This window comes from Pseudorca crassidens, chromosome 10 (assembly GCF_039906515.1).
Source record: "Pseudorca crassidens isolate mPseCra1 chromosome 10, mPseCra1.hap1, whole genome shotgun sequence".
NCBI lineage: Eukaryota > Metazoa > Chordata > Mammalia > Artiodactyla > Delphinidae > Pseudorca > Pseudorca crassidens.
In genome coordinates, this window is record NC_090305.1 from 41,210,423 (window position 1) to 41,237,484 (window position 27,062).

The 27,062-nt window shown below is 58.5% G+C and overlaps 1 protein-coding gene and 1 long non-coding RNA gene across 6 annotated transcripts in view; one reads left to right on the forward strand and one right to left on the reverse strand.

Annotated features, from left to right (window-relative positions):
- COL11A2 (collagen type XI alpha 2 chain) overlaps positions 1 to 25,107 on the forward strand; it is a 28,242-nt gene extending 3,135 nt beyond the window's left edge. For 2 of the 5 annotated variants that reach the window (XM_067753369.1, XM_067753370.1), the window contains 64 exons: positions 113 to 323; positions 800 to 962; positions 2,430 to 2,621; positions 3,427 to 3,504; positions 4,125 to 4,187; positions 4,866 to 5,045; positions 7,191 to 7,250; positions 7,351 to 7,392; positions 7,624 to 7,686; positions 7,971 to 8,045; positions 8,514 to 8,600; positions 8,862 to 8,918; positions 9,084 to 9,137; positions 9,222 to 9,275; positions 9,382 to 9,435; positions 9,593 to 9,646; positions 9,832 to 9,885; positions 9,978 to 10,022; positions 10,146 to 10,199; positions 10,623 to 10,667; positions 10,855 to 10,908; positions 11,101 to 11,145; positions 11,248 to 11,301; positions 11,543 to 11,587; positions 11,820 to 11,873; positions 12,003 to 12,047; positions 12,170 to 12,223; positions 12,586 to 12,693; positions 13,712 to 13,765; positions 14,041 to 14,094; positions 14,196 to 14,240; positions 14,325 to 14,378; positions 14,501 to 14,545; positions 14,684 to 14,737; positions 14,837 to 14,890; positions 15,117 to 15,170; positions 15,560 to 15,667; positions 15,814 to 15,903; positions 16,073 to 16,126; positions 16,332 to 16,439; positions 16,571 to 16,678; positions 16,816 to 16,869; positions 16,970 to 17,023; positions 17,205 to 17,312; positions 17,537 to 17,590; positions 17,841 to 17,894; positions 18,122 to 18,175; positions 18,316 to 18,369; positions 18,713 to 18,820; positions 19,206 to 19,259; positions 19,421 to 19,474; positions 19,591 to 19,644; positions 20,191 to 20,244; positions 20,516 to 20,623; positions 20,718 to 20,771; positions 20,911 to 20,964; positions 21,195 to 21,302; positions 21,456 to 21,509; positions 21,817 to 21,852; positions 22,054 to 22,107; positions 22,220 to 22,487; positions 23,047 to 23,159; positions 23,522 to 23,728; positions 24,432 to 25,107. In XM_067753369.1, coding sequence (XP_067609470.1) covers positions 113 to 323; positions 800 to 962; positions 2,430 to 2,621; positions 3,427 to 3,504; positions 4,125 to 4,187; positions 4,866 to 5,045; positions 7,191 to 7,250; positions 7,351 to 7,392; positions 7,624 to 7,686; positions 7,971 to 8,045; positions 8,514 to 8,600; positions 8,862 to 8,918; positions 9,084 to 9,137; positions 9,222 to 9,275; positions 9,382 to 9,435; positions 9,593 to 9,646; positions 9,832 to 9,885; positions 9,978 to 10,022; positions 10,146 to 10,199; positions 10,623 to 10,667; positions 10,855 to 10,908; positions 11,101 to 11,145; positions 11,248 to 11,301; positions 11,543 to 11,587; positions 11,820 to 11,873; positions 12,003 to 12,047; positions 12,170 to 12,223; positions 12,586 to 12,693; positions 13,712 to 13,765; positions 14,041 to 14,094; positions 14,196 to 14,240; positions 14,325 to 14,378; positions 14,501 to 14,545; positions 14,684 to 14,737; positions 14,837 to 14,890; positions 15,117 to 15,170; positions 15,560 to 15,667; positions 15,814 to 15,903; positions 16,073 to 16,126; positions 16,332 to 16,439; positions 16,571 to 16,678; positions 16,816 to 16,869; positions 16,970 to 17,023; positions 17,205 to 17,312; positions 17,537 to 17,590; positions 17,841 to 17,894; positions 18,122 to 18,175; positions 18,316 to 18,369; positions 18,713 to 18,820; positions 19,206 to 19,259; positions 19,421 to 19,474; positions 19,591 to 19,644; positions 20,191 to 20,244; positions 20,516 to 20,623; positions 20,718 to 20,771; positions 20,911 to 20,964; positions 21,195 to 21,302; positions 21,456 to 21,509; positions 21,817 to 21,852; positions 22,054 to 22,107; positions 22,220 to 22,487; positions 23,047 to 23,159; positions 23,522 to 23,728; positions 24,432 to 24,572 — 4,979 coding nt within the window. In that variant the 3' untranslated portion in view covers positions 24,573 to 25,107. The remainder of the gene's footprint in view (positions 1 to 112; positions 324 to 799; positions 963 to 2,429; positions 2,622 to 3,426; positions 3,505 to 4,124; positions 4,188 to 4,865; positions 5,046 to 7,190; positions 7,251 to 7,350; positions 7,393 to 7,623; positions 7,687 to 7,970; positions 8,046 to 8,513; positions 8,601 to 8,861; positions 8,919 to 9,083; positions 9,138 to 9,221; positions 9,276 to 9,381; positions 9,436 to 9,592; positions 9,647 to 9,831; positions 9,886 to 9,977; positions 10,023 to 10,145; positions 10,200 to 10,622; positions 10,668 to 10,854; positions 10,909 to 11,100; positions 11,146 to 11,247; positions 11,302 to 11,542; positions 11,588 to 11,819; positions 11,874 to 12,002; positions 12,048 to 12,169; positions 12,224 to 12,585; positions 12,694 to 13,711; positions 13,766 to 14,040; positions 14,095 to 14,195; positions 14,241 to 14,324; positions 14,379 to 14,500; positions 14,546 to 14,683; positions 14,738 to 14,836; positions 14,891 to 15,116; positions 15,171 to 15,559; positions 15,668 to 15,813; positions 15,904 to 16,072; positions 16,127 to 16,331; positions 16,440 to 16,570; positions 16,679 to 16,815; positions 16,870 to 16,969; positions 17,024 to 17,204; positions 17,313 to 17,536; positions 17,591 to 17,840; positions 17,895 to 18,121; positions 18,176 to 18,315; positions 18,370 to 18,712; positions 18,821 to 19,205; positions 19,260 to 19,420; positions 19,475 to 19,590; positions 19,645 to 20,190; positions 20,245 to 20,515; positions 20,624 to 20,717; positions 20,772 to 20,910; positions 20,965 to 21,194; positions 21,303 to 21,455; positions 21,510 to 21,816; positions 21,853 to 22,053; positions 22,108 to 22,219; positions 22,488 to 23,046; positions 23,160 to 23,521; positions 23,729 to 24,431) is intronic. The other 3 variants (XM_067753371.1, XM_067753373.1, XM_067753374.1) reach the window with 3 other exon arrangements.
- LOC137232136 (uncharacterized) overlaps positions 1 to 27,062 on the reverse strand; it is a 100,181-nt gene that overhangs the window by 55,338 nt on the left and 17,781 nt on the right. The gene's annotated exons all lie outside the window — the stretch shown is intronic.

Below are 27,062 nucleotides of genomic sequence, written 5' to 3' on the forward strand. Positions count from 1 at the left end.
GGGAAAGTTGGCCGAGGTCACAGGGCAGGGTCTGCGATCAGACACGAGAAGGGAAGGGGTTAATGTCTCGCTTTGCCTCTCACTCCACCTGTGTATGTCTCTCCGGTACCAGGAGGCTTTCCCAAAGACTTCTCTCTACTGACTGCTGTCCGGACCCGCCCTGGCCTCCAGGCTCCCCTCCTGACTGTCTATAGTGCCCAGGGTGTCCGACAACTGGGCCTGGAGCTCGGCCAACCTGTCCGCTTCCTGTACGAGGACCAGACTGGACGGCCTCAACCTCCTGCTCAGCCCGTCTTCCGAGGCCTCAGCCTAGCAGATGGCAAGTAAGTCAGTTTGCTCCTCTGGCCTGTCTGGCCTACCCTTTCAGGAGCTCCCCTCTGGCCCCTGCCCGCAGAGCCCCCATGCCCTAATCTAGGAAACCCTGCCGACCCTGTGGGCCACCACTCACTTACCCACTGCCCAAACTTCTGCCTAGTCACTTCTAGCCCAGAGTTTGGGCTTTAGAGTTTAAATCCTTGCAAGTAGGACTAGCTTGTACCTTGGGCAAGTTCCTTGACTTTTTTGAGCCTTGGTTTCTATGTCTGAAAAATAGGGACAATAGAACTGTGAGAATCAAATGAGAAAGTGATGGGATGGTGCCTGGTGTATTGTAAGCCCTCGGTACATGGTAGTTAACTGTGATTACTACTATTGTTATCATTGACTTGTCAACCCTTCCATCAAGGGCTGCTCAGCCCTCTTGACTTTCCCCCCTTCAGTCAGTTGCTTGAACCTCCCGCCTCCCTGTCCCTATGACCAGATGGCACCGTGTGGCTGTGGCTGTGAAGGGCCAGTCGGTCACCCTCATAATTGATTGCAAGAAGCGAGTCACCCGGCCCCTCCCCCGAAGTGCTCATCCAGTATTGGACACCCGAGGCGTGATCATCTTTGGTGCTCAGATCCTGGATGAAGAAGTCTTTGAGGTAACCAGAGCAGCCAGAGAGAGGAGTGACTTCTGGTCCTATGCCTTGTATCCACTCCCCTTCTGACCTCAGTACTCTGTCTTCCTATGTCCTACCCTTCACTTTTCCTTTCATAAATTTATATTTCCATTTCCTATCTTCAGGGCTAATTTTTTTTTTCTGTAGGAGAATTAGGTGCCCACTTATGTGGCAGGATTGTCCACAGTCACTTATTCTGTCACTCAGTTTTCATTAGTCCACCCATCCATCCATCCCTTCAACTGATCCATCGGCAGATCTATTCACATCTATTCACCCACGTATCCATTCACACACTCACCCACCCACTCAAGCATTCAGTCTTGTATTCTCCCACCTGCCCATTCTTCCCCTGCTCAGTCACTCCCTCCTGTAAACCACCCATCTATTCAGCTATCCTTCTGTCCATCCATCCTCTTTAACCCATCCATCCACCTATTCACTCATCCATCCACTCACCCACCCCGTCTACCCATGCATAGGATACATGCATGCAGCTAGCAACTCATTTACCCACCGCACTCTCCACCCTACCATTTCTTCACTTCCATCCATCTACCGACACACTGTTGGTATCTACCCTGCACCTCCCATTTATTGACCCACCAGTCCACCCACACAGACATTCACCATCCATCAACGCTCCCATTCAGTCAAGTGCTCGAGCCCTCATTCACCCACCCACCCACCCACCCATCTGTCCATCCAGCCATCCATCTGTCCATTCACCCACCCAGCCAGTCAACATTTTCTGAACACCTGCTGGCCCAACACTAAGGGAGAACACAGAAGAATAATATCAGATCTCTATCATCCCAAGGAACTACCAGTTCCACTGTGGAGATGAGACAGTATCCCCAAACTAGAATACAATGCAGGGTGTGCTTATCACCACATGTGGGCACAAATAAATGCCACTGGAAATCAGAACTGTCTTCCCCCCATTTCCAGAGATCCTGAGACTTCTCATCGTCGCTGTCATTGGAAGGTCAAAGCAACTAAGGTTGGGCCACTGTCTCCAGAAGCCCTTGTGAACAGGCTCATGCATGGCCACATGGGCAGGGTGTAGGCCAAGAGTTGAACTTACACTTGGAAGGCTTGAATTCTAGTCCTGATTCTACCACTTCGAGTGACCTTGGGCCAGTCGTTGTCTCTTTGAAATTTTATGAATGGAATGTGCTTGGAAAATAGGCATAAAGATCCTTGTCCTACTGACTTCAATCCTTGTCCAACTGTCCAGTTGTTGTGAAGGTTCAATGGGATTATGAATGAGAAGGTCCTTTGAAAACTGAAAAGCACTGTGCATATGGGAGGGCTGGTAATGACCTTCTCCATTATATAGTCTTATCTCGGATTGGCCTCCGACCCCGTGTCCCAGACTCTACCCTGTGTCTCTTGGAAGCCCACTCTGCCTCCCTCCATTGGTGTCCCTTCCTCTTGTCTTTGTAGGGTGATGTTCAGGAGCTTGCCATCGTTCCGGGGGTGCAAGCTGCCTATGAATCCTGTGAACAGAAGGAGCTGGAGTGTGAGGGGGGTTGGAGGGAGAGACCTCAGAGACAACAGTCTCACAGAGCCCAGAGATCTCCGAAGCAGCAACCACCAAGACTTCATAGGTCACAAAACCAGGAACCCCAGCGACAGGTGAGGGAGCTGGTGAACCCCAAACTGCAGCACGTCCCAGGGAGGGAAGACACCCTCACATCTCCCCAGGGGAATTGCCCCAATGTCCCAGAGCTCCCCATCCTATTTTGGGCTCCTGTTCTCCCCTCCCTTGTGCCCCTCCCCAGCTGTACCCTCTATTCTCATCACACACCCCCACCCCCAGTCCTCATTCATCAACCTTTTTATTTTCATTTAAAAATAAAAAGTCGTCATGAAGAATTCGTGGCTGGGAGCCGTGTCCCCTCCTTGTGTCTCCTCCTTTGCTAGTCTTCCTGGGACTGTGCCCTTGGGCTTTCCATCCCCCTTCCTTGAATTAAGAGATTGCGAGACCATGGAGGGTGGGGGTGAGAGCTGGGGACGGAGGATGGGAGAGCAGAGGAGGGGAGAGACAGAAACAGGGAGAAAGTTGAAATGGTAAGACCAGGAGGGGAAGAGGGGAAGGAGTAGGAGGTAGAGTAGGTCTGTGCAAGTGTGGATACGGGGGCCCTCTCTCTGGCCCCCTGCACGAGGAGGTGCTGGATAAGGGACTGGGGGGGTGGAAGGGAAGGGAGGGTACGAATTGGGTGGAGTCTTGACAGTGACAGGGGTCAGTGGCCTGAAGATTGGAGGGTCAATCTCTTAATCACGTCTGCTTCTGTCCCACGTGTGGGACCCACCCCCCTTTCCCACCACCCCTTCTCTCTCCTGACTCCCACCCCTCCTTTCATCCCCAACTCCCACGCCACCTCCTCACCTGCCTGCCCCCCCTTCCCACCTATTCCCACCGCCCCTTCCCTAACCCCAGTCCATTGAGTCTCTCTACTATGACTACGAGCTCCCCTATTACGACGTGATGACTACGGTGACCACCCCTGATTATCAGGTAAACTTGAGGGACTTCTCCCGTTCCCCTCCACCACCCCTTGCAAACATCTATGACACCTTCCTCCCCTCCCCACATGCGGGGAGAGCCACCTTGTATTTAGACTGTGGGCGTTTCCTCACTGCCCCCTCCCGTGTCTCTCTGCTGCAGTGGCCTCCAAGCCCCAACCACAGGGCTCCCCCTCCCCCCAGGGGGCGTCGGACCCCTCCCCGAAAGCCTACCCCACCTGCCAAGAGATCAGCGGCTGGGCAGGCGTTCCCCTCTCGAAGTGGAGGTTCTGGCCCAGCTCGGGGCCAGCCTCCCCTCTCCCGGCGCCCAGCTCGGATGGCAGCTCCCCTCACTGCCCGGGCCCCCCCCAGGACCAGAGGCAGCGGTTACCGGCAGGTAGAGCCGGGGCATCCAGATCTCTGCCCCCAAACCTCTGTGACTTCGGAGATTCACTCTCCCCAAAGCGTCCCCCCCTCCTAAGGGGCTGCAAGATCTGAGATTGCCCCCACCCCCCAGCACAGACAGACACTGCCCCCCGGGGGATGAACTGCTGCTTGGCCTCCCTTTCCGCTAACCTCTCTCCTTTCCTCCCGCCCTGTGCTCCTCTCCCCACACCTTCCCCCTGGGGTTAGGACCCCACCCCAGGTGAAGAGGAAGGAAACCTGGAGTCACGCCCCTTGCCACCCACTGAGGAGGTAACTCCATCCCCCACCCTCGCCCTAGCTGGGTCGGTGGGCGTCTGTTACCCACTCTCCTTGCCCCATGTCATCTTGATGAACCAGCCCCTCCTCTGGCCAGAGGGCTCTTTGTCATCTCCATTCGTGTCCTTCTGTCTCCCGGTCACTCCGGACCTATCGGTCTGCTTTCCTCTTTCAGAACCTTCATTTTTCTCCAGTGTCCATGTCTCCTGCCATTATTCTTTGATTCTGGAGGAACTTCCTCTCCCTGTTGGTGTCAAATGGTTTTACTTTCTGTCATATTTCTGTTCCCAGGAGCCATTTTCTGTCCAATGCTGTCACTTTTCCTCTTCTGCCCCTCTTTCCATCCATTTCTTTGGTCATTCCTTGGATTCTTTCATCGATTATTATGTCCATGGACTGTCCACTCTGTGTCCAGCCCTCTGGCCACCCTTCTTGTTACCCATCATTTCTTCCAACCGGGCCCATTTTCTGGACCTCCCTCCACATTGGGGGGCTCTGATGGCCATCCCCCTTCTCTACAACGGCTCCCCTTGCTCTTGGGAGGAAAACTCCAGTCCCTGTTACCCTTCAGAAACCTTTGGGCTGGAAGTTGTCACACCCTGGGGTCCAGGGAGAACCTCCTCTCAGCCCTAATGCCCCCGTCTACCCCTCTCCCTCCCCATCCCCGGGAAGGAGCAGACAGATCTCCAGGTCCCCTCCACAGCTGACAGGTTCCTGACAGAGGAATATGGGGAGGGTGGCACAGACCCCACAGCAGGGCCCTACGATTACACCTATGGCTATGGGGACGATTTTCGTGAGGAGACGGAGCTTGGCCCTGCACTCTCTGCGGAGACAGCCCACTTGGGAGCCGTAAGTGAAAGGAGCTCCTCTTCCATCCTTGACTTCCAGTGGGAGCTACAAGAATCGCTTCCTGTTGTTTTTGATTGTTATCTCTTGTCTGTGAGCTACTTCCCATTAGTGGTTTTCCATTTTCTGTTCACATAAGATGTATCTGTTGCTTGAAAACGTTACTTCCTGCCTTCCCTTGCCAAAAGTCTTAATCTATGGATCCTTCTGTTCAGGGCAATTGGTTGTTGCTGTTGGGTTTCTTTTTTTTTTTTCAATCCTATGGCCACTTTCTGTCTTTCTTGGTCACTTCCTGTCTCCATCAAGCTGGATTTTATAAAACTTTTGGTCAGTAAGCCCCTACCTTGTGTCCATTTTCCGTCTGTCTCGATCATTTCTTCTTGGTCGAAACAATTTCTTGTCCATGTTGCTGCCAAATGATCTAACTTCCTCTATCACATTTTCTAACCTACAGGCCACTTCCTGTCTGTCCCCTCCTGTCTTCTCTCCTTCTCTACAATGGCTCCCCTCCTGTCTTCTCCAGTCATGGCATCCGTTCCGGTGACTGTGTCAGATTGAACGGGAAGGGACTTATTCTTTGTGTTTTGGCTCTAGTTTTTCATGCTCTCTTATACTTTGATAATAAGCCGCTTCCTATGTGTCTCAGGTCATCCAAATCATAAAGTTTCCATGTGGGCCTAGATATTTATCACAGCCACCTCCTGTGTGTACTAGCCTTGATGTTTGTGTTTGTTGGAAGAATTGCCTTTCATTGTCATAATCCATTTCCCGGAGTTACTTTCTGTCTGTTTTGTGAATTTCTTTTCTCTCTTGGTTGTGGTAGCCATGTTGTTATTGAAGGTCCACTTCCTGGATCCTCTTTCCTTGGCTGCTTCCTGTCTGTCCCACCACTTCCTGTTTATCTGGTTCATTTGCTAGCCGTCTTGGCCATGTTTAATTTTTCTTGGCCCTGGCATCATTTTGCTTCCAAGTGTTTGTCCCTTTTTTCTGTCTCCCTTAATTGCGTCCCATGTTTTCAACCACTCCCTGTCAGTGGGGTATTTCCTGTCTACTCACTTCATCTTTTGCCTCTACCCCGCTGCCTCATCCCACCCTCCCTGCTCTAATAATTCCACCCTTGACCCTCTGCTGCCTTTCCCTTATGCTGCTTTCTGGAAATTTAGGGTTGATCTGGGATATGGGAAAGTTTGGAAATTGATCACTGTTGTTTGATCAGGATGGAGGTAGAAGGGGGCATTTTGAAGATCTTTGTTGGGAGAGTTGGGGGGGGGTGGTGAATATCCTCCATTCTCCTTGTCCTTATCTTGGTTCTGGCCCCAGAGTTGGGAGCGGGCATCTGAGTGGACGTGTGGAAGAGAGGCGACGGGTGGGCTTGAAGTATAAATGAGGGTCAGAGGACGGGTGTAGCATCCTTGCTGGGAGAGGAACTGGGAAGACTTGAGGGGCTTGGCTCGGGGCTTGAGCAACTGAGCCCAGGAGCTGTATTTTTCCAAAGTCCAGTTATGTGGTCTAAGTTTGAGATATCGGTGGGGACTGCTCTCCAGATCTACTTACAGTATGAATGTCTAATCTCCAGGGAGTTTTAAACTTGTGAACCCCTTGAAACTCTAAGTAACATTCTGTGCATAAGGGCGTACACTTTTTCTTTTCTGGAGAAGGGCTCCATAGATTACATCAGATCCTCATATGGGTGCATGATCTTCCCCTAAACCCAAGTAAAAATCTATCCACAATCTTAGAGATATTCTTATTTGGTGAGATGGGGTAAAGGTGAGGAAGTCGATGGTTTCTTAAGGTTCTCAGGGAGTTTGGGGAATAAGGTGCCAGTCCTCCAGAAGAGGGTTTGGGAAGGTTGGGGGTTTGGAATCCCAGGAAGTGTCTGGGGACCTTCCTGAGAGAGGTTCTCAGGGAGAGGAGGAGACTGTGTTTGTTGAGGTGGAGCTGGGAATTGTGGGGAGGGGAGCCCTGAGGTCTACCTAGGTAGACCTGGGAGGTCTGTGAAGAGGGAGTCTTAGAGGAGGAGGGGGGGACTTGGGGATAGGGTCAGGAGGTCTCCAGAGGACCTGAGACTGCCACCGGGATGGGGGCAGTCCTGGTGTCTTGAATGCTTACGGGCCCCCCTGGGGGTTACATATGTGTCTCTCTCAGGCTGCCCGTGGTCCCCGGGGGCTGAAAGGAGAGAAGGGGGAGCCTGCGGTGCTGGAACCTGTAAGTCACCGTGGTCACCGAGCTGAGGGCAGTGGGATGAAGGGAAGCAGGTGGGGGTGCTAGCCCTATAGCCTCTGACTTTTAACCTTTGACTCCACAGGGTATGCTAGTGGAGGGGCCCCCTGGTCCAGAAGGCCCTGCGGTGAGTTCTAGCTGTGACCCACTAGCCTCCATTCTTTTCACAGAGATGCTTCCTATGTGCTCACCTGTGCCTTCCCCCCATAGGCCCAGGCCTCCTTCTTAGAACTCAGAGCATCCTTCCAATCAAAGCCTCCCAGATCCTCAGATCTCTTCTGTAGAGACCACCCCTTAGCCACATACCCCTCTTCTATCTGAACGCCCACACCTTACCCCCTCTTCTTGTGTTCTTCAGGGATTTCCTGGTCCCCCTGGCATCCAAGGCAATCCAGGTCCAGTTGGAGACCCAGGCGAGAGGGTATGAGGACATCCTGTGGGGGTGGGGGGACAGCTGCAGAGGAGCCACTGGTACCCAGTAGGGGTACCATGCCCAGTAATTTCTCATTAGAAAAGAAGGTAGACTCTGGTTGGGGAGGGGAGTAGTGTGGTGTCTCACCGTCATTTTTCTCCATGGGGTGTGGGGAGAGCTTGGGAAAGACGTAGGGAAGTCTATATTTATTCTGTTGAGGAGGGTTTCAAAATGATGCCAGGACCCTAACAACCCCCTGTGGCCGTATCCTTCTCATTCTTCCCCCACTCTAGGGCCCCCCTGGCCGAGCAGGGCTCCCTGGATCAGATGGGGCCCCTGGCCCTCCCGGCACATCCCTCATGCTCCCAGTGAGTTGTCTTCTGGTCTTTGGAACGAGCTGAGGGGGGAGGGAGGGAGAATTGTGTTGTGTCACCAAGAACCAGAGGAGCAGGAATGCCAAGGAGGAGTCTCTAAAGACCATCCACCCAAAGAGATTGATCTTAGGGGTGGAGGGTTTAGGGCCTCATTAGATGACCTGGAGCCAAACATGGAGCATCTAGAATTGGGCAGAAAATCCTAAATTTCAGGGGGTCTAGAACCAAAGGAGGGTCTTTGGGGAGGAAGAGGCTCAAGAGTGGAGGAGGAGGACAGGAGTTGAGTTTCTGAAAACCTCTAAGTGACTACCTGGAACCCATGGGAGACACTGGAGGGGGGCATGGGGGGAAGTGGGGTCCTGGAACCTGGGGGATGGGGCAGACATGCTGGATGATGCCTCTGGCTGGGAGGGTCATGTGGATTTCCTGGAAGACCCTAGACCTTCTCTCCTTGGCCCACAGTTCCGGTTTGGCAGTGGTGGGGGTGACAAGGGCCCCGTGGTGGCGGCACAGGAGGCCCAGGCCCAGGCAATTCTGCAGCAGGCACGGGTGAGGAAGGCTGGGGGATCTTGGTGGGGGGAGGGGTGTGGTGGGAAGGGGAAGACTCTAGGAAGAGTTGGAAGGGTAGGTTGGAGTGAATGTAGGGCAGGCGGAGATCTGGGTTGGTTTGGGGTTGAGAGGGAGGTTGGGGAAGATACAGGGCAGTAGAATGAAGATCAGGGGTACAAGGGTGACTTTGGGAAGTGACCTGGGGTCCGGAATTCTCCAGCTGCCTCTTGCTTAGCTCTTCCGTCTCCCCTGCTCCCCCAGCTGGCGCTCCGAGGACCCCCTGGTCCCATGGGATACACGGGCCGCCCTGGACCCTTGGTGAGTGAGTGGGGTGCTGGGATAGGGGATTCTTTATTTGTGTGGGGGGTATGGATAGTTCTGGAAAAGGACCAAGTTGCAAGTCTTTTGCTTCTTTGGGGGAGGGCTCTGAGGCCACCGATGGGTGTGTCCTTCAGCACAGCCACCCTCTCTTCTCTCTCACAGGGACAACCTGGGAGTCCTGGACTGAAAGGAGAATCTGGAGACCTAGGACCTCAGGTGACAGCCCCCACCCACCTGATCCCCAAACCAGTGCCCCCGCCGTCTATACCCACTAACCCTGCCCCTGCCTCTCCCTCCCAGGGCCCCAGAGGACCTCAGGGCCTCATGGGCCCCCCTGGCAAGGCTGGGCGAAGGGTGAGTGACCTGAGGGTAGGATGGGTGTGGGTGGGGGATGGGAGGCAGAGCACAGGGTGTGGAGGACTGTGCCCCCTCTTGCTCTGACACCTCCCCTTCACCCCAGGGCCGAGCGGGTGCTGATGGAGCCCGAGGGATGCCTGGGGAACCTGGAGTGAAGGTAATAGGCTTGGGCCCCTCTCTGGCACCCACAACTCCCAGCCCCACCTGAGCTCGTTTGTTTTTAGGGATAACCCCTCCCCACTCAGGGCACAGTAGAGAGGGGTGGGGTGGGAACGGGACTGGGACCTCACCTACGCTGCCCCTCTTCTCCCCAGGGTGACCGAGGATTTGATGGCCTCCCAGGGCTACCTGGGGAGAAAGGACACAGGGTGAGTATAGGGGCATGGTGTGTTGTGATGAGGGGGTAGATCTTCTGTGGAGGGGAGGGGAGGTAGGAGGCTGAGGGTCCCAGCAGGAGCTCAGTGAAGGAAATTGGTTGGTTAACTGAAGACAGTCAGTGTCTGCCTGTGTTGGGGGCTCTGCACCCCCTCTTACCTGTTCAACCATTTTCCAGGGTGATACTGGTGCCCAGGGCCTTCCTGGGCCCCCCGGCGAGGATGGAGATCGGGTAAGTGTTGTGGACGGCGGGGGCAGGGGTGGGGGCTGGGTATGGGAGAGGTCTGGACGCTGAGCCTGCTTCACCACGTCCTCCTCCTCCAGGGAGACGATGGGGAGATTGGGCCTCGGGGGCTGCCTGGAGAGTCGGTGAGTGTCAAGGGGTTTGGGGATGGGGGTGGCTCTGGGGATGCCGGAGGAGGGACACGGGCATGAAAGGGACACGTTTTCTCTCACCCATGCGGGTCCTATCTTCCCCTCACCTGAATGCAGGGAACTCGAGGTCTCCTTGGCCCCAAAGGTCCACCTGGGGTTCCTGGGCCCCCGGTAAGTGACTGTCCCTGGCTTCTGATCCTGCCCTCTCCCTCTCTCCACCTTCCCTGACTGCCTCCCTCCTCCCTCCCCTCCAGCTCCTCCTCCCTGGCCCCCACCTAGCCCTGCTTCAGTCTTCACCCCCTGGTGCCCTTGCGGGACCATGTCTTGTAGTGCACCAAAGGCTCTCATCATAGCCAAAAAAAAAAAAAAAAAAATCCTCAAGAAAACAAAACAAACCCCCACAAACCCACAGTCCCAGAGCCCCAGAGACCCACGCCCTGTGGATCCGGACTGGCTGTGTTTGCTTAGGTTTGGGATGAACTGCTGTGCGCCTGACCCGTCCCACCCTCTGGGATGGCCTGGCCTCAGAAACCACAGGTCCCTCCAGGGCCCAGGGCCGCCTTCCAGCCTGCTCATGCCCCTCTCGTGTTTCAGGGAGTCCGAGGCATGGATGGCCCCCATGGTCCCAAAGGAAGCTTGGTGAGTGCTGGGCATGGAGACCCCACCTGACCCTTAGCCCCTGGGGTCTCTGCCAAAGTCCTGTTCCCTTTGCCACCATTTCGACCCCCTGCCTGCCGTCTCGGCTGTCCCTGCCGGGACTCGGCTCTCTGCCCTATTTGTTCTGTCACCATCTCCTTCTGACCCCTGCCTGGTTGCCTGTTTCTAGGGACCCCAGGGAGAGCCAGGACCTCCTGGACAACAGGGCACTCCTGGGACCCAGGTGAGTGGTCCTGTCCATCCCCTCCCCAACTTCAGTGATTTCCCCTGGGCTTCCACAGTGGGCCAGATCCCGGGTGGGGACAGGAAATGAAGGGTCTCAAGCCTTCGCTGCTCACGCTCTGAATGGGGGCTGCTGCAGAGAGAGCGGCCCACCCCTGGGGGGCCCCCTGTGACTTCTCCCTCCTGTGTCTAGGGTCTCCCTGGGCCCCAGGGTGCCATCGGCCCTCATGGAGAGAAGGTAAGTGACTAAGTGATCAGGGGAATGGTGGATGGGCCAAGGCGGGGTGTAGGGTGGGCCCCAAATATCTGGCTGGGACTGAGCCTCCTCATCCCCCTGCAGGGTCCTCGAGGGAAACCAGGGCTTCCTGGCATGCCTGGCTCAGATGGACCCCCGGTGAGTGGCCACCCCTCTTAATACAAATCCCCCTTGACCTTCCAGCCCAGGAAATGACTTTCAAGCACCTTCAGTGAGTGTCCGTACTGTGTGTCCCTTGCACTGGGAGGTCACTGGTGGTGCTGCCAATGGTTGGTCAGCTTCATTAGGTCCCAGGGGGGCATTTGGGTGGAAGAAGTGTAGGGAGGGGTGCAGGAGGTGACAGGGGCCAGTGGTCACGCTCTCCTTCCCCTACCCCCAGGGTCACCCGGGCAAAGAAGGTCCCCCTGGAACCAAAGGAAACCAGGTGAGATCTTCCACGCCTCCTCTCATCCCCTGGAGGGGTCTCTACCCAGACCCTGGGCCTCCAAGTCCCTGGGATTTCCTCACCTCGTCACGCGGCTCTGACAGTCCTTTGTCCCGTACCCCTCAACCCTCTCCAGACCCCAATGTTGTAACCTCCATTTCCCCCACCCCTAGGGCGCCCCCGTGGTGACACCCTGAGACCCCTTTATTGATGCCTCTCTGTCTTCTTCCAGGGTCCATCTGGACCTCAGGGTCCTCTGGGATACCCAGGACCTCGAGGCGTCAAGGTAACGAACCACCGGGCTGGGAGATAAAGGCTGGGGTCAGGGGAGCCAGCTGGGGCCCCAGGAGCTTGGTCCTGCCAGCCCAGCCTCCTCCCCTGATCTCTCAGTCTCTATCCCCCACTCTAATTCCAGGGTGTGGATGGAATTCGGGGTCTGAAGGGTCACAAGGGTGAAAAGGTGAGCAATGTGCCCCTAACTTCCCAGCCCCTCCACCTACCCCACACCAGCCTTTCTGTCCATCTCTGCCTCACCCCCTCCCTCCATCATCTGTGGTGTCCTTTCACCCCAATCTTTCTCAGGGCGAGGATGGCTTTCCTGGGTTCAAAGGTGACATGGGTGTGAAAGGTGACAGGGTGAGTAGAAATCCCCACAGTGGCCCCCCAACTCTAAGTGCTGATGATCCTCCCCTTTGGAGCCCCCAGTTACCAGCCTTCACCCCCACCCCCCAATACCCCAGACTCCTCATCTCCAGGCTCCCTTTAGAGGATCTGATCACCCTCTAGAGCCTGATCTGAGCAGGAACCCAACCCCGTGCTCCGTGACCCACCGGCTCACCAATCACAGCACACTCCCTGCCCCTGTGGGGCTCCCTGTTCTGCAGTAGCTTCGGGGACCCCCACCGACCCCACTCAGCCTCACTGGGGCCTGCCTCTCCTTTCGGGGCTCAGCCCCTCCCCTAGTCCCTATCACTAACCTCTCCAACCCCCTCACCCAGGGCGAGATTGGAGTCCCTGGTTCCAGGGGAGAGGATGGTCCCGAGGGGCCGAAGGGACGCACTGGACCCACTGGAGACCCTGGCCCCCCTGGGCTCATGGGCGAGAAGGTGATGGGGAGGGTGTGAGGGGTCTGGTCTACATGCTGTAGGGCATGGAGGGGGTGAGGCCCGGGGCGCTGGGATCAGGGTTGGGGTGGGGTGCCGACAGCTGAAGTCTGCAAGTCAATCAAAGATGACCATGCATTATGCTCCTCTGTGTGTACATGGCGCCTCCTAGACACTGATGCGTTGAAGCGGGGGGAATACATAAGAAGTTAAGGAAAAGTCTCTGTCGTGAAGACTTTACAACAGATTGATGGGGACAGGGCAGAGAGGCCGTCATAGGATACCTGAAGGTGCCGGGCAGAGTGAAAATGTGTCCAGACTCCAAGCAGTAGGCATTCCGAGAAGGAAGAGAGTCAGAGAGGAGGTGAGCTCTGACATCTTCAGAGCTAACTCTCACCAAGCCCTCACCGTGCGCCAGCACCGTGACATCTTGTCCTGTCAGTCCTGGGGGGTGGGCGCTACTACAGTCCTGAAGCATCAGGAGGTTTAGAAACTTGTTCATCACACAGCCAGTGAGGGCCAGAGCCAGGGTTTGAGCCCCAAAAGTCAGGCTGCAGAGCCCCTGCTCCCCACTTCCGCTCCACAGCTGCCTTGGCAAGATAGGTCCTGAAGCCTCAGGGGGCAGGCGTGGATGGTTGTGGGGGGGCCCGGGGTAGTGCAGAGTGGAGCCAGGGAGTGAGGCTGGGGGGGTGCTGCCTGCAAGGGGGCCGGTCTTGGTGGAGCAGGACTGTGTGCTGGGAAGATGGAGCTGAGGTTGACAGGTAGGCAGGGGCCGGATCACAGCGCCTGCAGGACTGGAACTGCAGATTTTACGACACAGGGGAGGGGAGATTCCAGCACTAGAGTTCGGGGAAAATCCACTCTCAGCAAGGAGAGGTTACAAAAGCCAGGCATCCTGGGAGGTGGGAAATGAGGGGCCAGGGGCTGGGGCTTTTCTGGGTGGGGGGAGGGCTGGGATCTCCAGGGATGGAGCGGCATCCGTGGTTCCTCTCGCTCCTGATCGCTCCCTGTCCATCCACAGGGCAAGCTTGGTGTTCCTGGTCTGCCTGGCTACCCCGGACGCCAGGGTCCCAAGGTGATTCGTTGCCCCGCATGTGCCCCTCCTCCTTTCCCCTTCCCTGACCCCTAATTACAGGAAGCACAGACTGACAGAGCAGCGGGGGACCCTAGAGAGAATTTAGCCCACCCCCATTCTACAGATGAGGGAACAGAGGCCAGAAGCACTAGTTATTGGCAGAGCCCGGGTCTCCCACCCTGCTGCCTCCACCACCTCTCCTGACCCCCCTTGGCCCTTCCTTGGTCCTCCCCTTTTGTGACGTGTCAATTTTTCCCCTTCTCCATCCTCACCAGGGGTCTCTGGGATTTCCTGGTTTTCCTGGAGCCAGTGGAGAGAAGGGGGCCCGTGTAAGCTGGGGAAGGGTTGGGGGGGGCAGAGGGAGGGGCAGCTCTGGGAGCAGGGGCCTCACGCCCTGGGTGATGTGTTGTTTCTGCTTCGTTCCCACCAGGGCGTGTCGGGCAAATCAGGGCCTCGGGGAGAACGTGGCCCCACGGTGAGTGCAGGGGAGAGACGTGCGGCTCAAGATCCAAAGAGGTGCTTCGGGGCTTTTCTGACAACGCCCCTGTCCTCTCTCTAGGGTCCACGGGGTCAGAGGGGACCCCGAGGTGCCACCGGGAAGTCTGGAGCTAAGGTTGGTGGTCTTGGCAGGGCTCATCTCGCCCTCTGCCCTGTAGCCCGGCTGCTCTCAACTCCTCTGGCCTCAGAGTTGACTAGAAAGCATCTCCTCTCACTCTCTGACTGTTTCCCCCACAGGGAACATCGGGTGGTGATGGCCCCCACGGGCCCCCCGGAGAGAGGGTGAGTGTGGCCTGAGCCCCCTGTTCCCCAGTGCTCCCCAGGGAGCCGGAGTGGGGCCGGCTCCCTCTCACCGCAGGGAGAGGCCCCTTGCCCAGCACCCCTCCCCATTCTCCTGACTCAACCTAGCTTTGTCTCTAGGGTCTCCCTGGACCTCAGGGCCCCAACGGATTTCCTGGCCCCAAAGGACCTCCAGTAAGCTGACCTCTGACCTCTGACCCGCCTTGGTACTGTGAATCCTTCCCCATCCCCCTTCCCAGCCTAGAGCTCACCTGACATCTGAACCTCTTCCAGGGCCCCCCTGGGAAGGATGGGCTGCCGGGACACCCAGGCCAGAGAGGAGAAGTGGTAAGTGGTGCCCCGGCCTCCTCAGACCCTCACTCCCGAGCTGTCTTGTCCCGAAGGCCCTCTGGGAAGGTTCTCCTGGCTGAGTGGAGCGCATCTCGGTGCTGCTCAGACCACAGCCAAGGACTTGGTGGTGACCCTGCCCTCCCTCCGGGAGCCTGGGTTCCGTGCCACAATGTCCACGCCTGACTGTGTGTTCTGACTGCCCTCTCCTCTCTTCCTCTCTCAGGGTTTCCAAGGGAAGACCGGCCCCCCTGGCCCCCCAGGAGTGGTGGGACCCCAGGTATGCCTGCTCCCTGGAGAGAAAGGACCCCAGACCCTGGAGCTAGTCTATCTGCCTCTCTTCTCCCTTTTCCCGGTCACGGGCCCCTGCCCCTCCTTTGACTGAGCTGGGCCCCTGGGACTGGGATTTGGAGCAGGGGTCCCAAATTTCAGTCTGTTTCCTGGACCAGTTCTCATCTTCTCGCATCTTGAAGAGGAAGGTCCCCTCAGGGACACCAGGTGGTATGGTTACTCCACACCGGGGAATGAAAACCAGAGCGGAGGCCTAGGAGAGCTCCGGGAATTTCCCAGGAGCTTTGGGGCAGACATGAAGGGGTTCTAAGGGAAAATTTAAGGTGGACAGAGTGAGGTGAAGGCTCTGAGATTGGAGTCTCTCTGTCTCTTTCCCAGGGAGCCGCAGGAGAAACCGGGCCCATGGGGGAGCGAGGTCACCCAGGCCCCCCGGGACCCCCTGGAGAGCAGGGACTCACTGGAACAGCTGGAAAAGAAGGGACAAAGGTCAGTAAGGGGCCCGGCAGGGGGGAACTTGGGGGTCTAGGGTTGGGGTGCCTAAGGGAACAGGCAAATGGGGATTTGAGGGAACAGAGATCTCTCTGCCCAGTTTGGGAGTGTGGAAGTGGCTCATCACCTCTGTTTCCTTTTAGGGTGACCCTGGGCCCCCTGGGGCCCCAGGGAAGGATGGTCCCGCTGGTCTGAGGGGCTTCCCGGGAGAAAGAGGCCTCCCTGGCACTGCTGTGAGTGTGACTCCAACCTGGCTGCCTGTAATAAGTCAGCAGGCTTCCCGGCACCCCTCAGCGACACCCTACTCCCGTCTCCCCACCCCCATCCTTCCCCGCTTGTCTCCTGGACCCCATGTCCCCCCTTCCTGTCTCATGTCTGTTGCCTCTGATTTCTGGTTCATAGGGCGGACTTGGTTTGAAGGGAAATGAAGGTCCGGCTGGTCCCCCTGGCCCTGCAGTAAGTCTGGGGTCCCTGGGGGGCAGAGGGGAGGAAGGATGCGGTGCGGCATCTGGAGTTTGGGGGGGGCTGCAGGACCGGGAAGGGTCAGCCATAAGGCATCTGATGTTGGGCTCTTCTCCTGGGAACCATGGTCAGTGGTCCTCTGGTATAGGTGGGCTGTGGTCTCTTCCTTTGGGGTGTCTCACTCTATCTCCTGTCTCAGGGCTCCCCTGGTGAGCGAGGTGCAGCAGGATCTGGGGGACCCATTGGCCCCCCAGGGCGCCCAGGGCCGCAAGGTCCCCCTGGAGCAGCAGGAGAGAAAGGTGTTCCGGTGAGTGTGGGGTCCCTGGGGAGATGCTGGGGAGGGGTCTGTGAGCTGATGGGTTATAGGGGATTTCCTGTAGGGGTGTTTGAGGGGGACAGCCATCTCTGGGTCATGACTCCTTCCTTCATTTCTCACAGGGTGAGAAGGGCCCCATCGGTCCGACTGGCCGCGATGGGGTGCAGGGTCCCGTGGGGCTTCCTGGCCCTGCTGGCCCCCCGGGCATGGCAGGAGAGGATGGAGACAAGGTGAGGGAGCACACAGACCCTGGACTCAGTCTTCTTTCCCGATGAGATTGCTGGTCTGGCCCTGAGATCCCTGTCTGCTTATTCTCCCTGCCCCACCCACTCCTTCCTCTAATGTCCCACCTGCTTTCTACCCCCAGGGTGAGGTGGGAGACCCCGGACAGAAGGGCACTAAAGGGAACAAGGGGGAACATGTAAGTGTCCATTCCTTTGACTTTTCACCTCTGGCCTTTAACCTCATTCCCACCTGGTCTCTCCCCGTCTTGGCATCTCTGACTCTTCTTTCTCCCCCAGGGCCCTCCTGGACCCCCTGGACCCATTGGTCCCGTGGGGCAGCCTGGAGCTGCGGTGAGTGACGATGTCCTGTGTGCAGCCTTGATTCTGCCCTCAGTTTCCCTCTGCCCATGGGGTTGGCGGTGGGAGTGGGGGGCTCCAGCCCTGGTGCCTGGCTCTGTGTGGGGCTTGTGGCTAGAACACACCTGACCCACGACCATCTTTGTGTCCTTGTCCTGCCCTCCTCCCACCTCAGGGGGCAGATGGGGAGCCTGGAGCTCGGGGTCCCCAGGGACACTTTGGAGCCAAAGGTGATGAGGGAACAAGAGGGTTCAATGGGCCCCCAGGACCCATTGGTCTACAGGTGAGTTGGGGGGTGGAGACAGGGGCTGAGAGTTGGGTTCACGCTGGAGCTGATGTCCGCCCCAGCCCCCCCAGCCCCCTGCTGACAAAGGAGGTCTGGGGAGGTGGGGGCAGAGGACTGGGTGGTGGGGGGTACGTGGGATCTGTATGGGGGGGACCCCTCTGCCGAGGGCTGTGCTCCAGGTGGTTTGGTCACCTGGGTCTGTGCTGTGTACACCTGCGCAGGGTTTGCCAGGCCCCTCGGGGGAGAAGGGAGAAACAGGAGACGTGGGCCCTATGGTGAGTGGGACCGCATTGATAGGGTGTGATCCCGACTGATTCCAGCCCCACCCGCTAGGCACACCCCTGCTCATCCAGCCCCCACCCCAGCAGCCCACTGCCTCCGACTCCCAGCTCCCTGCATGCCATTCCCTGGCCTGGCTGCCTCCCTCCCCGCCAGGACCTCTGCCTCCCTCACCCTCCACCACGCACGTGCATCCACGGCGGCTTTCTCTCACTTCCCTTCCCATCATGTGTATCTTTTCTCCAGGGACCCCCCGGGCCCCCAGGACCTCGAGGCCCAGCTGGACCCAATGGAGCTGATGTGAGTCCTCTTGGCCCCTTGTCCCTCCAGATCAGTGTGGCCAGTCCTCTGCCTCCCTTTCCCCAGACTGTAAACTCTAGTCTCATCTCAGATGCCAAGAGAAGCCGGTGGACCCTGGGAAGGTCTCACACTGTCTCACTGCTCTGACCTTAGGCCCTCCTCCAGGCTCTGCCCCCCCATGCCCCCCCTCCCATAAGCAATGATCCCTATTTCTATTCCTCTTCCAGGGTCCACAAGGTCCCCCTGGAGGTGTTGGGAACCTGGGTCCCCCTGGAGAGAAGGTACTGGGAAGGGGTACATAGGTGGTCTGGAGGGATGAGGGTTGGACTTTTGCCAATTTTGGGGGGTCAAAAGAGAGTGAGGGGGAATATCAGGATTCTTTTTTGGGGGGTGGAGGTTTTTGACCCCAATCTCCTTGCAGGGGGAGCCAGGAGAGCCAGGATCTCCGGGAGTCCAGGGCGAGCCAGGGGTCAAGGTGAGTGGTAGTTCTGAGGCCCTGCTCTGCACTCCCCTTCACCCCCTCAATCCCACCCCCACCTTTCCTCTGACCTCCTGGAGCTGGAACTCCTGCACAGCCCGTGAGTCTGTGCTCCCGGTCATTCTCCGTGAGGCCTGGTCCCTGGATCCAGGTGGGCTCTGTCCCCCTTTCCTTGAAGGGAAGAGGGGCCAGGGACTCCCACGATGGACTTGCCTTTCTGTGTGCACCCCGATGTCAGCGATGCAAGAGGGGGAAGCTGAAGGTTTTTTAGAAGCAGGGGCTGGATCTTTGATCTCTGGGACCCCTTTGGGACCATCTGTAACCTCCGCTCATCCTCTAGGGTCCACGCGGGGAACGTGGGGAGAAAGGAGAGTCGGGGCAGCCAGGAGAGGCGGGACCACCAGGGCCTAAGGGCCCCACCGGTGATGATGGCCCCAAAGGGAACCCTGTGAGTTTGTGGGGAGGGGCTGCGAGGAGGCCCCTGTGAATGGAGATCTGGGGATATGGGTGTGAGGATCTTGGAGTTTGGGGAGCCCAAGAGTGTGGGGGATGCCTGGGAGGAAGGCTTTGCGAATGGGGTCTCCTGGGAGGGATGTACGGGGTCTGGGATCCAGAGAGAAAGTGAGAGAAACCCTAGTTAATAACCTGAAAGCCTTAGAGCGCAGGCAGTGCAGGAGGTGGGGAAAAGGGGGTGCCGGAGACCTTCTTCCTAAATGGTGCAGGTGGGCACTGCCTGTAGGGAGGGAGAGTGTGGCATGTGGCCATGGGGGTCTGTTGGCCCTGCGTGGGCTTAGGGGGCTGTGACCCTGACCCTTGGTCTCCTTCTGGATCAGGGTCCTGTTGGCTTTCCTGGTGACCCTGGCCCTCCTGGAGAAAGTGGCCCTCGGGTGAGTCTTACCTGGGGAGGGGAGGGGCGAAGAGGTGGCCTGCTCTGGAGGGGCTCTGTGTGGCCGATGGGCGTGGGCAGGGGAACCGGGGTTGTGGTAGGGCAGGTGGAGGGATGGGAGGATTGGCAGTTTGACCCTCTGACCTTGTTTCATCCCTGCAGGGCCAGGATGGTGCTAAGGGTGACCGCGGAGAAGATGGAGAGCCAGGACAGCCTGTGAGTGCCCGGGGACCCCTACCCCACCACTGAGCCCAGGCCCTCAGCCCTGTTTCCCCTCTACTATGCCCTATGCCTGAGGGGTCCCTCACCCACCACTCTTCCTCCCTCCATAGGGATCCCCTGGTCCCACTGGGGAGAATGGACCTCCTGGACCACTTGGAAAGCGGGTAAGTGAGGTCGTCACCTGGGACTTGTGGGGCAGGCTGGATGGCAGTTGGGGCAATGGCAGGTGGGATGTGGAGGGAGATGCCTGGTGTGCCGGTTGTCCTTGGGTGAGGTGTGTATGTGTGTGACCATGTGTGTTTGTAAGCGTGCTGTGTATATTTGTTCCTGTATATTCCATCTGTTCTTGCCAGGGGTGGTGTTGTGTACCAACCAATCAGAATGGACACGGAGGGAAGGGGCTGGCTTTCCTGGGGAGGTCCCTGCTGGGTCAGGATTAACCCTCTTTTTGCTGGTGGTGTGGGGAAAGAGGCTCTTCACCAAAGGCACAGAACGACTCAGTATTTTATCAGCTGATACAGCTGTACCGGCTCTCCCATCCATGAGTCGGCCTCTGCGATCGTGCCTGTGCATGCGCAGGTATGCGTGTGTGTGTACACGTGTGTGTGTGTACACGTGTGTGTGTGCGCACACGTGTGTGTGTGTGCACCAGGAGGACAGCGAGGGGGAGGGGGGTGAGCCTGGCTATTCACTGCCGCCTCCACCTGCAGGGACCTGCTGGTGCGCCTGGTCCTGAGGGGCGACAAGGAGAGAAGGGAGCCAAGGTGAGGGAGAGGCCGCCCTGGATGCTGGAACAGCCCTTCCATCTTCCCACCCCTTTGGTCCTCACACTGCAGCCTCCAAACGCCTCCCCCACATCCACCATCTCCACGCCGAGCCCCCTGTGGGGACAGGGTTCCCCACACTTGTCCCTACCCCAGGGGTCCCTGGGGTTTGACCCCTCCTCCCTGCCTCACCCCCATCCACCTTGGGCCCCCTGCCCCCAGCCACACCCCCTCCTCTGCCCTTCAGGACACTTTTTTGGGTGTGTTTCAGGGGGATCCTGGTGCTGTGGGCGCCCCGGGAAAGACAGGCCCTGTGGGTCCTGCAGGCCCAGCAGGAAAACCTGGCCCTGATGGTCTGCGGGGGCTCCTGGGCGCAGTGGTGAGTCACGGGACAGAGAGGCTTGGCTGGAGAGGGGGAGGCGCACGGTGTGGGGACACTCTTCCTCATCCCCGTGGTCCCCTCGAATCTGCAGGGTCAGCAAGGCCGTCCCGGGGCCACAGGCCAGGCTGGGCCTCCAGGCCCTGTGGTGAGTGACTGTGGATAGGGTGGGTGGGTGGGGGGGGCCTGGGGCAGTGGGCATCCAGCCTTGGAGGAAGTGGGAAGTGGTGGGGGGAGAGTGTGGTCCCGCCTCCCCCAAGAGAGAGTGACTTCCTGTCTCCCCACAGGGACCCCCAGGGCTTCCTGGCCTCCGGGGCGATGCTGGGGCCAAGGGAGAGAAGGTGAGTGACCGCACATTGCCAGGTGTCTCAGCCCCACCCCTGAAACCTCCGGGGGGCCTCGTGCTCTTGGGAAGCCCTTCCTCAGTCAGGGCCGTGGCAGCCCCCGCTCTTTCCTCAGACCCGGCCCAAGTCCCTCTCTTGTCTTCTGGGCTCTGACCCCTGTGGTTCTCCTTCTCCCCGTCCATGTGTCTCCTCTCTGCATCCCCCTGACCACCTGGCCCCTTCTCCAGGGTCACCCAGGTCTCATTGGACTGATTGGCCCCCCGGGGGAGCAGGGAGAGAAGGGTGATCGAGGGCTTCCTGGTCCTCAGGGATCCACAGGGCCAAAGGGGGAGACGGTGAGTAGAGGTCATGGTCCTGGGAGGTCTAAGGGTGGGGTGAGGGTGGAGATTCATGGGGGTGTGGGAAGGCGGGGTGTGGAGCCTCAGCTGTGGGGTGAGGGAGGGGGAGGGGAGGAGGACCCAGTTGAACCAAGCCCCTCCCTTTCCTAGGGCATCCCAGGAGCATCTGGCCCTATTGGTCCCGGAGGGCCCCCCGGCTTCCCTGTGAGTGCCCCATCTGTTCCTCAACTCAGTCCTCTAAACCCCACTGCCCCCCTCCGTAATCCCCCACTGGCTTCCGTGACAACGCCAGCATAACACTCACAGGTTCCCGTGTCCCCCATATGTTCCTACACCTTCAGTGTTTCCACTCCTGTCCTTCCAGGGCCTCCCGAATGTCCCCACGTCTCCCATGCCTGCCCCTCTTGTGATGGCTCCCGGGTCCTGTGAACTCGTGACCTTGCCTCTCCAGTTCTCCTTGTCCTGACCTTCCCCTGTGCTGACCATCTCTTTCTTGTTCCTCGTTTCACAGGGACCTGCTGGCCCCAAAGGAGCCAAAGGAGCCACAGTGAGTGACCCCCAGCCAGCTCTGACCTTCCCTTCCCCCAGCCCTCCATAGGTGGACTTGACACTGTCTCTTCAAGACAAACATACTCCCTGCCGGTGGAGCCCCTCATTCCCAGCCCAGGGACTGATTTGACCCTTCTGTGACCTTGATCGCATTCTTGACCTCCTGACCCCTCCATGACTTCATTGACTCCCTTGGCAGGGCCCAGCCGGACCTAAGGGAGAGAAGGGCATCCAGGGCCCTCCGGGACACCCGGTGAGTCAGCGTCAGGTCCTGCTCTTCTGACGGTCCCCCTCTGTCTGGGTGTTTCTCCACATCACCCTCACCCTGACCTGTCTCTTGCCCTCTCTGCCCTTCCCTCCACCAGGGCCCCCCCGGCGAGGTGATCCAGCCCCTGCCCATCCAGATGCCCAAGAAGACTCGGCGCTCAGTGGATGGGAGCCAGCTGATGCAGGAAGATGAGGCCGTGCCAACTGGGGGGGCCCCGGGCAGTCCTGGGGGGCTGGAGGAGATCTTTGGCTCCCTGGACTCCCTGCGGGAGGAGATTGAGCAGATGAGGCGGCCGACGGGGACCCAGGACAGCCCCGCTCGCACTTGCCAGGACCTGAAGCTCTGCCACCCAGAGCTGCCCGACGGTCAGTGCCAGGGACACGACATGTGAACAACTGCGTGGGCATGAGCAAGCAGGATGGATGTCGGGGGAGGCTTGGGGAAGCTGTGGGGTGGGGGTGAGGGTGGAGGGGCTTGGGGCAGCAGCTCTTTACCAACTGGGTCAGGGGTGTTTCAGTATTCAGCAACTGACATGGTCCTACCAGGCTCTTCAGCTCACCTGCTCAGGGTCTACAGAAATAGATAAACATAGACTCGTGGACACACATGCTGGCATTTACACACACAGACACGTGTGCAAGCCTACAGCCACACGCTGGACCAGCGTGAGGATGTCAGTGCTCCTACCCCCTCCATTTGCGAGCCTGGGGGTGCTGCTGGGGGGAGGGGCGGCAGAGCCGGACAGGGGCATAAGGTGATGAAGGAAACCAGAGCTGTGTTCTGGGGCTCTGGCGGGGGAACGGAGGACTGGGTGTCTGAGGGCATATGTGGGGGCGGCTGGTTGGAGCAGTGGGAGGGAAGTGGGGCAAAGAGCATCTTGGGTCCAAGACCTCGGGGGCCCTGACCCTCCCCCCCACTCGACAGGAGAGTACTGGGTCGACCCCAACCAGGGCTGTGCTCGGGATGCCTTCCGGGTTTTCTGCAACTTTACGGCCGGAGGGGAAACCTGTGTGACGCCCAGGGATGATGTCACACGGGTGAGATCTGGCCTCTGACTGCCCTGTCCCTTGCACCACAGTGGAGCCCCCCTCTGGGCCTAGTGGTTTCTGGGTTTGTGTGACAAGTTCCCTGACCCTTGACCCTGCAGAGCCTGCTGACTCTTCTCTTATTCCGTTCCTTCTCACCAGTCTTCCGGTGCTCACTTCATCTCCTTCCCTTGACAACCTAAGACAAAAGTCTGCCTTTTATTTATCCCCTCGTTCCCACCCCGGCCCCTTATTTCTCCCCCAGCCCTCTCCTCCCACCCATTCCCCACCCATGACCCTGGCTCAGCCGCCCTGCTTCTGTAGCTGCTCTGCAGGCCCGTGTCCTCCTTGACTACAGCCCTCTCTCCTGCCAGTTCTCTTACGTGGACTCTGAAGGCTCCCCAGTCGGCGTGGTCCAGCTCACCTTCCTGCGGTTGCTCAGCGTCTCAGCCCACCAGAACATCTCGTACCCCTGCTCTGGGGAGATCCAGGATGGCCCCCTGAAGCTCCGAGGGGCCAATGAGGATGAGCTGAGCCCGGAGACCAGCCCCTACGTCAAGGAATTCAGAGACGGCTGTCAGGTGGGAACCAGGGAGAGCTGGGTGGGGGCGGGTCCCAGACTCAGGCTGGAGGAGGTGGTGGGAAGACCCTTCGGGCAGGGGCACTCGGGGAGAGCATGAGGAGGCCAGCTTCCTGGTGTCAGGAAGGGCAGGAAGGATGGAAGGATGGAAGGTGGGTGTCACCTGTGTGCACATGGCAGTGTCACCCAGAGTGAGTCATGCAGGCTTGTAAGCACATTTACACAGGTTGCCCTCTGCACACACAGGGTATGAACAATGCCCCCTCCCCACGGAGGGGCACACGGACACCCCCAATCCGTATATACATCCCCAGAGTCGCCTGGAGAGGGTCACACAGGTACACACACGTGGAATCGTGTTGGCTGTCATCACACACACCCACAAACACATATACACACGTCCCCGTGGAGTCACACAGGCTCACACCACTACTACAGACAAATAATCTCAAACCCAAACTGCTCAGACTGGCTCAAGACTGCATGCGTGTGCAAGCACACGCACACGCGCAGCCCTCCCAGCTTCCCCAATCCTGACTCGCTGGAAGAAACTTTAGCAAAGTCTGAACATGGGACACGGATGAGAGGAACAGCATCTCAGGGTGCCTGAAGGCGCGGAGAGCCAGGCCTGAGGTTGGGGTGTCTGCGGGCCCTGTGTGCCTCCCCTGTGCTCACTCCTCTCACTCCGGTGTCTCCCCCTCAAGACCCAGCAAGGCCGGACGGTGCTGGAGGTTCGAACACCTGTACTGGAGCAGCTGCCAGTGCTGGACGCCTCCTTCTCAGACCTGGGGGCCCCCCCGAGGCGGGGAGGGGTGCTGCTGGGGCCTGTCTGCTTCATGGGCTAAGACCTTCTCCTCTGTCTGACCCTGTCCGTCGACACCAGGCCCACCTGGAATCCCACAGCATCGGCTCTGTGCCACCTCGCAGAAGGGCTCCTCGCCATCTAGGGGGCCTTGGGCCAGGGCACCGAGAGCCCCCAGTCAGGGGCAGTGCAGGGGAGGGGTGCACCTGGGGCTCGCGGCCCTCCCACTTGGAGCCTGTGCCCTGTTCGACAGCTGAGACCCTTATTTAAAATTTACCTCCCAATCACCCCAAACACGTGGAAGAGAAAGGACACTGTGTATTTTGTATTTAAAAGTAATTATATTAATTATTTAAAGAGTGGAAAACAAAATGACAAAAAAGATAAAGAGAGAAATGCCAACAAAAATCAGCGGACTTTGGAGACAGGGCTCTCCAGGGGCGAGCCTGGCACCCTCATCTTTGCCTCAGGGCTCTCCTCAGAGACTGTGGGGGTTGGGGGCCGAACCCCGCCTCCCTCACGCCCCACCTGCAGCACCCACTGTGAACGTTGTAATACACGGTCTCCTTTGTCTCAGGGCTCTGCCTCTCTCTGCCCAGTGTGGGGCTCGCTCATCTCTACCTACCGGGTGTTTGGCTCTGTGGCCCGCATGCCTGCTGTCTTTCACTTGGTCTGGGGCTCTCAGGAATGCCTGCTACTTGGGGACCAGGCCAGTCCCTCAGGGGAGAAATGGAATAGTGAGGGGTGTGTGCATGGCCTGCGGTCAGCAGACTGTTGAACTATTGAAATTCTTCCACGTTAGCTGGGAAATCGCCGTGGCCCTGAGCCCCCCGGGTACACCCTTGCCATCCTGGCCACCCCCATCCCTCCCCTGGGTGCCCCCTCACCTTCTCTGATCCTGCAATTAAAGGGTTAATGTGTGGCATCTGGATGGGACTCCCAGGGCCTTGTCTAGCACTATGACCTGCGCCCATTCTGACTGATGGTTAAAAAATGTGATTGTCTCCTGCTGGGGTGCATGTGTGTGGTGCTTGTGTTGTTATTTCAATCCCCACCCCCACTCTCATCCAAAGGCGCCCCTTCTGGCTGAGCTGTTACCAGAAATGAATGGCTTAATCCCCGTTTCCTGGAGGGCCTGTCCAGCTGGGGTGTTAGGGTGCAGAGAGAGTTCATGAAGCCTGGCGTAAGAGTTCAGAATGTCAAACAGATCCCCCAGTGACAGCAGGTGGGGGTCCAGGGTTCTGCCTGACACTGGCGCTGGATTGGTTCGGTGTGAGGGTGTGCCTGCCCTCCCTGGTTTCACCTCAAACACCCCATTGCCTCCCAGCTTTAGGGACCTCAGGGCTGGAAGGAGCCTCAGATGTCTAGTCTGAACTGTTTGCAAATGAGACCGAGGCTCACTTTCACGACAGCGTTTACCGCCCCAGTCCCTTTGGTACAGGCTCGAATGTCCTGCCATAAAAAGCCAGGGCTGCGGCTGGGGCCCCTCATGCTTGTGTGTATTAGCGTCTACATTACTGCAGGCTTTGTGCCGTGTCAAGATGCATAATCCTCGCCCAGTGTCTCCTCCGACTCCGTGCCGCCCGCTGGCGGCCCCTCTCGGGGTTTATTCAGCAGCTCCGAGCCCTCTGGGTCAGGTGTCTCCTCTGTTCAGGGCTGGCTGCACAGCCGGGCATTCTTGGCAGCTCCTGGGCTTCCCATCCTCACACAGCACATCCTGCCTCCCGCCCGTCCTGGCAGGAGATGAAGACTTCTTTCAGGGCCTCCTGATTACGACGCCCCTTTCCTCGGGCTGCTGGTGCGGGAGGGGGACGGTGTACGAGCGTGTGCACGTATGTGTGTCCCTGCTTCTCTTCCGCAAACCCCCGGTGCGGGTCGGGGAGGGGCTGCTTTGCACCCCAGACCCGGAGTCCCAGTAGGCAGCGCCCCCGCCCCTCGTCCCCGTACTTCTTCCTCCCGGCGGATCCCCGACGGCAAGGACAAAGCCCCGATCTTTGAAACCCTGAAGTGTTGGAGCTAACTCAGTATCGATCCCAGGGAGCTCTCCTATGGGCATCTAGAAGTCCGGCCTCGCATCGGCGGCGGGAGGGCAGGAAAACCGAGCGCAGGTGAAAACCCGCTTCCGCGCGCCTGCTCTTCGGGCTCCGCGCATCTCTCTGCCTCTGCGGCCCCCTGGTGGCGGCGCGGAGACCTCGCCCGGCTAAAGCGCAAGCGCAGTGATTCCGCGCCCTAAGACATCCCTAAACCGCCGCCCCTCCTGCGTCACCAACTGAACCCTCATTCCCACTCCCCCAACCCAGGAGGAGGCTGAGTGGAGCAGAAGCCCCTGGCCCTCGTCTATATGGAATCAGGCGATGGACGTGGTTTCTGGGATCAGCCACGCCCTCCCCTCCATCTCAATGGCTTCAGGCACCCTTCTCCCCCCAATCCCAGGCCTCAGCTGAACAGAAGATCAGACCTAAATAGATGCTCCTCACACCGTTCGCCCGCACCCACTCCCAGACAAGCCGGGCCAGAGCTGAGGTTTCTCCGG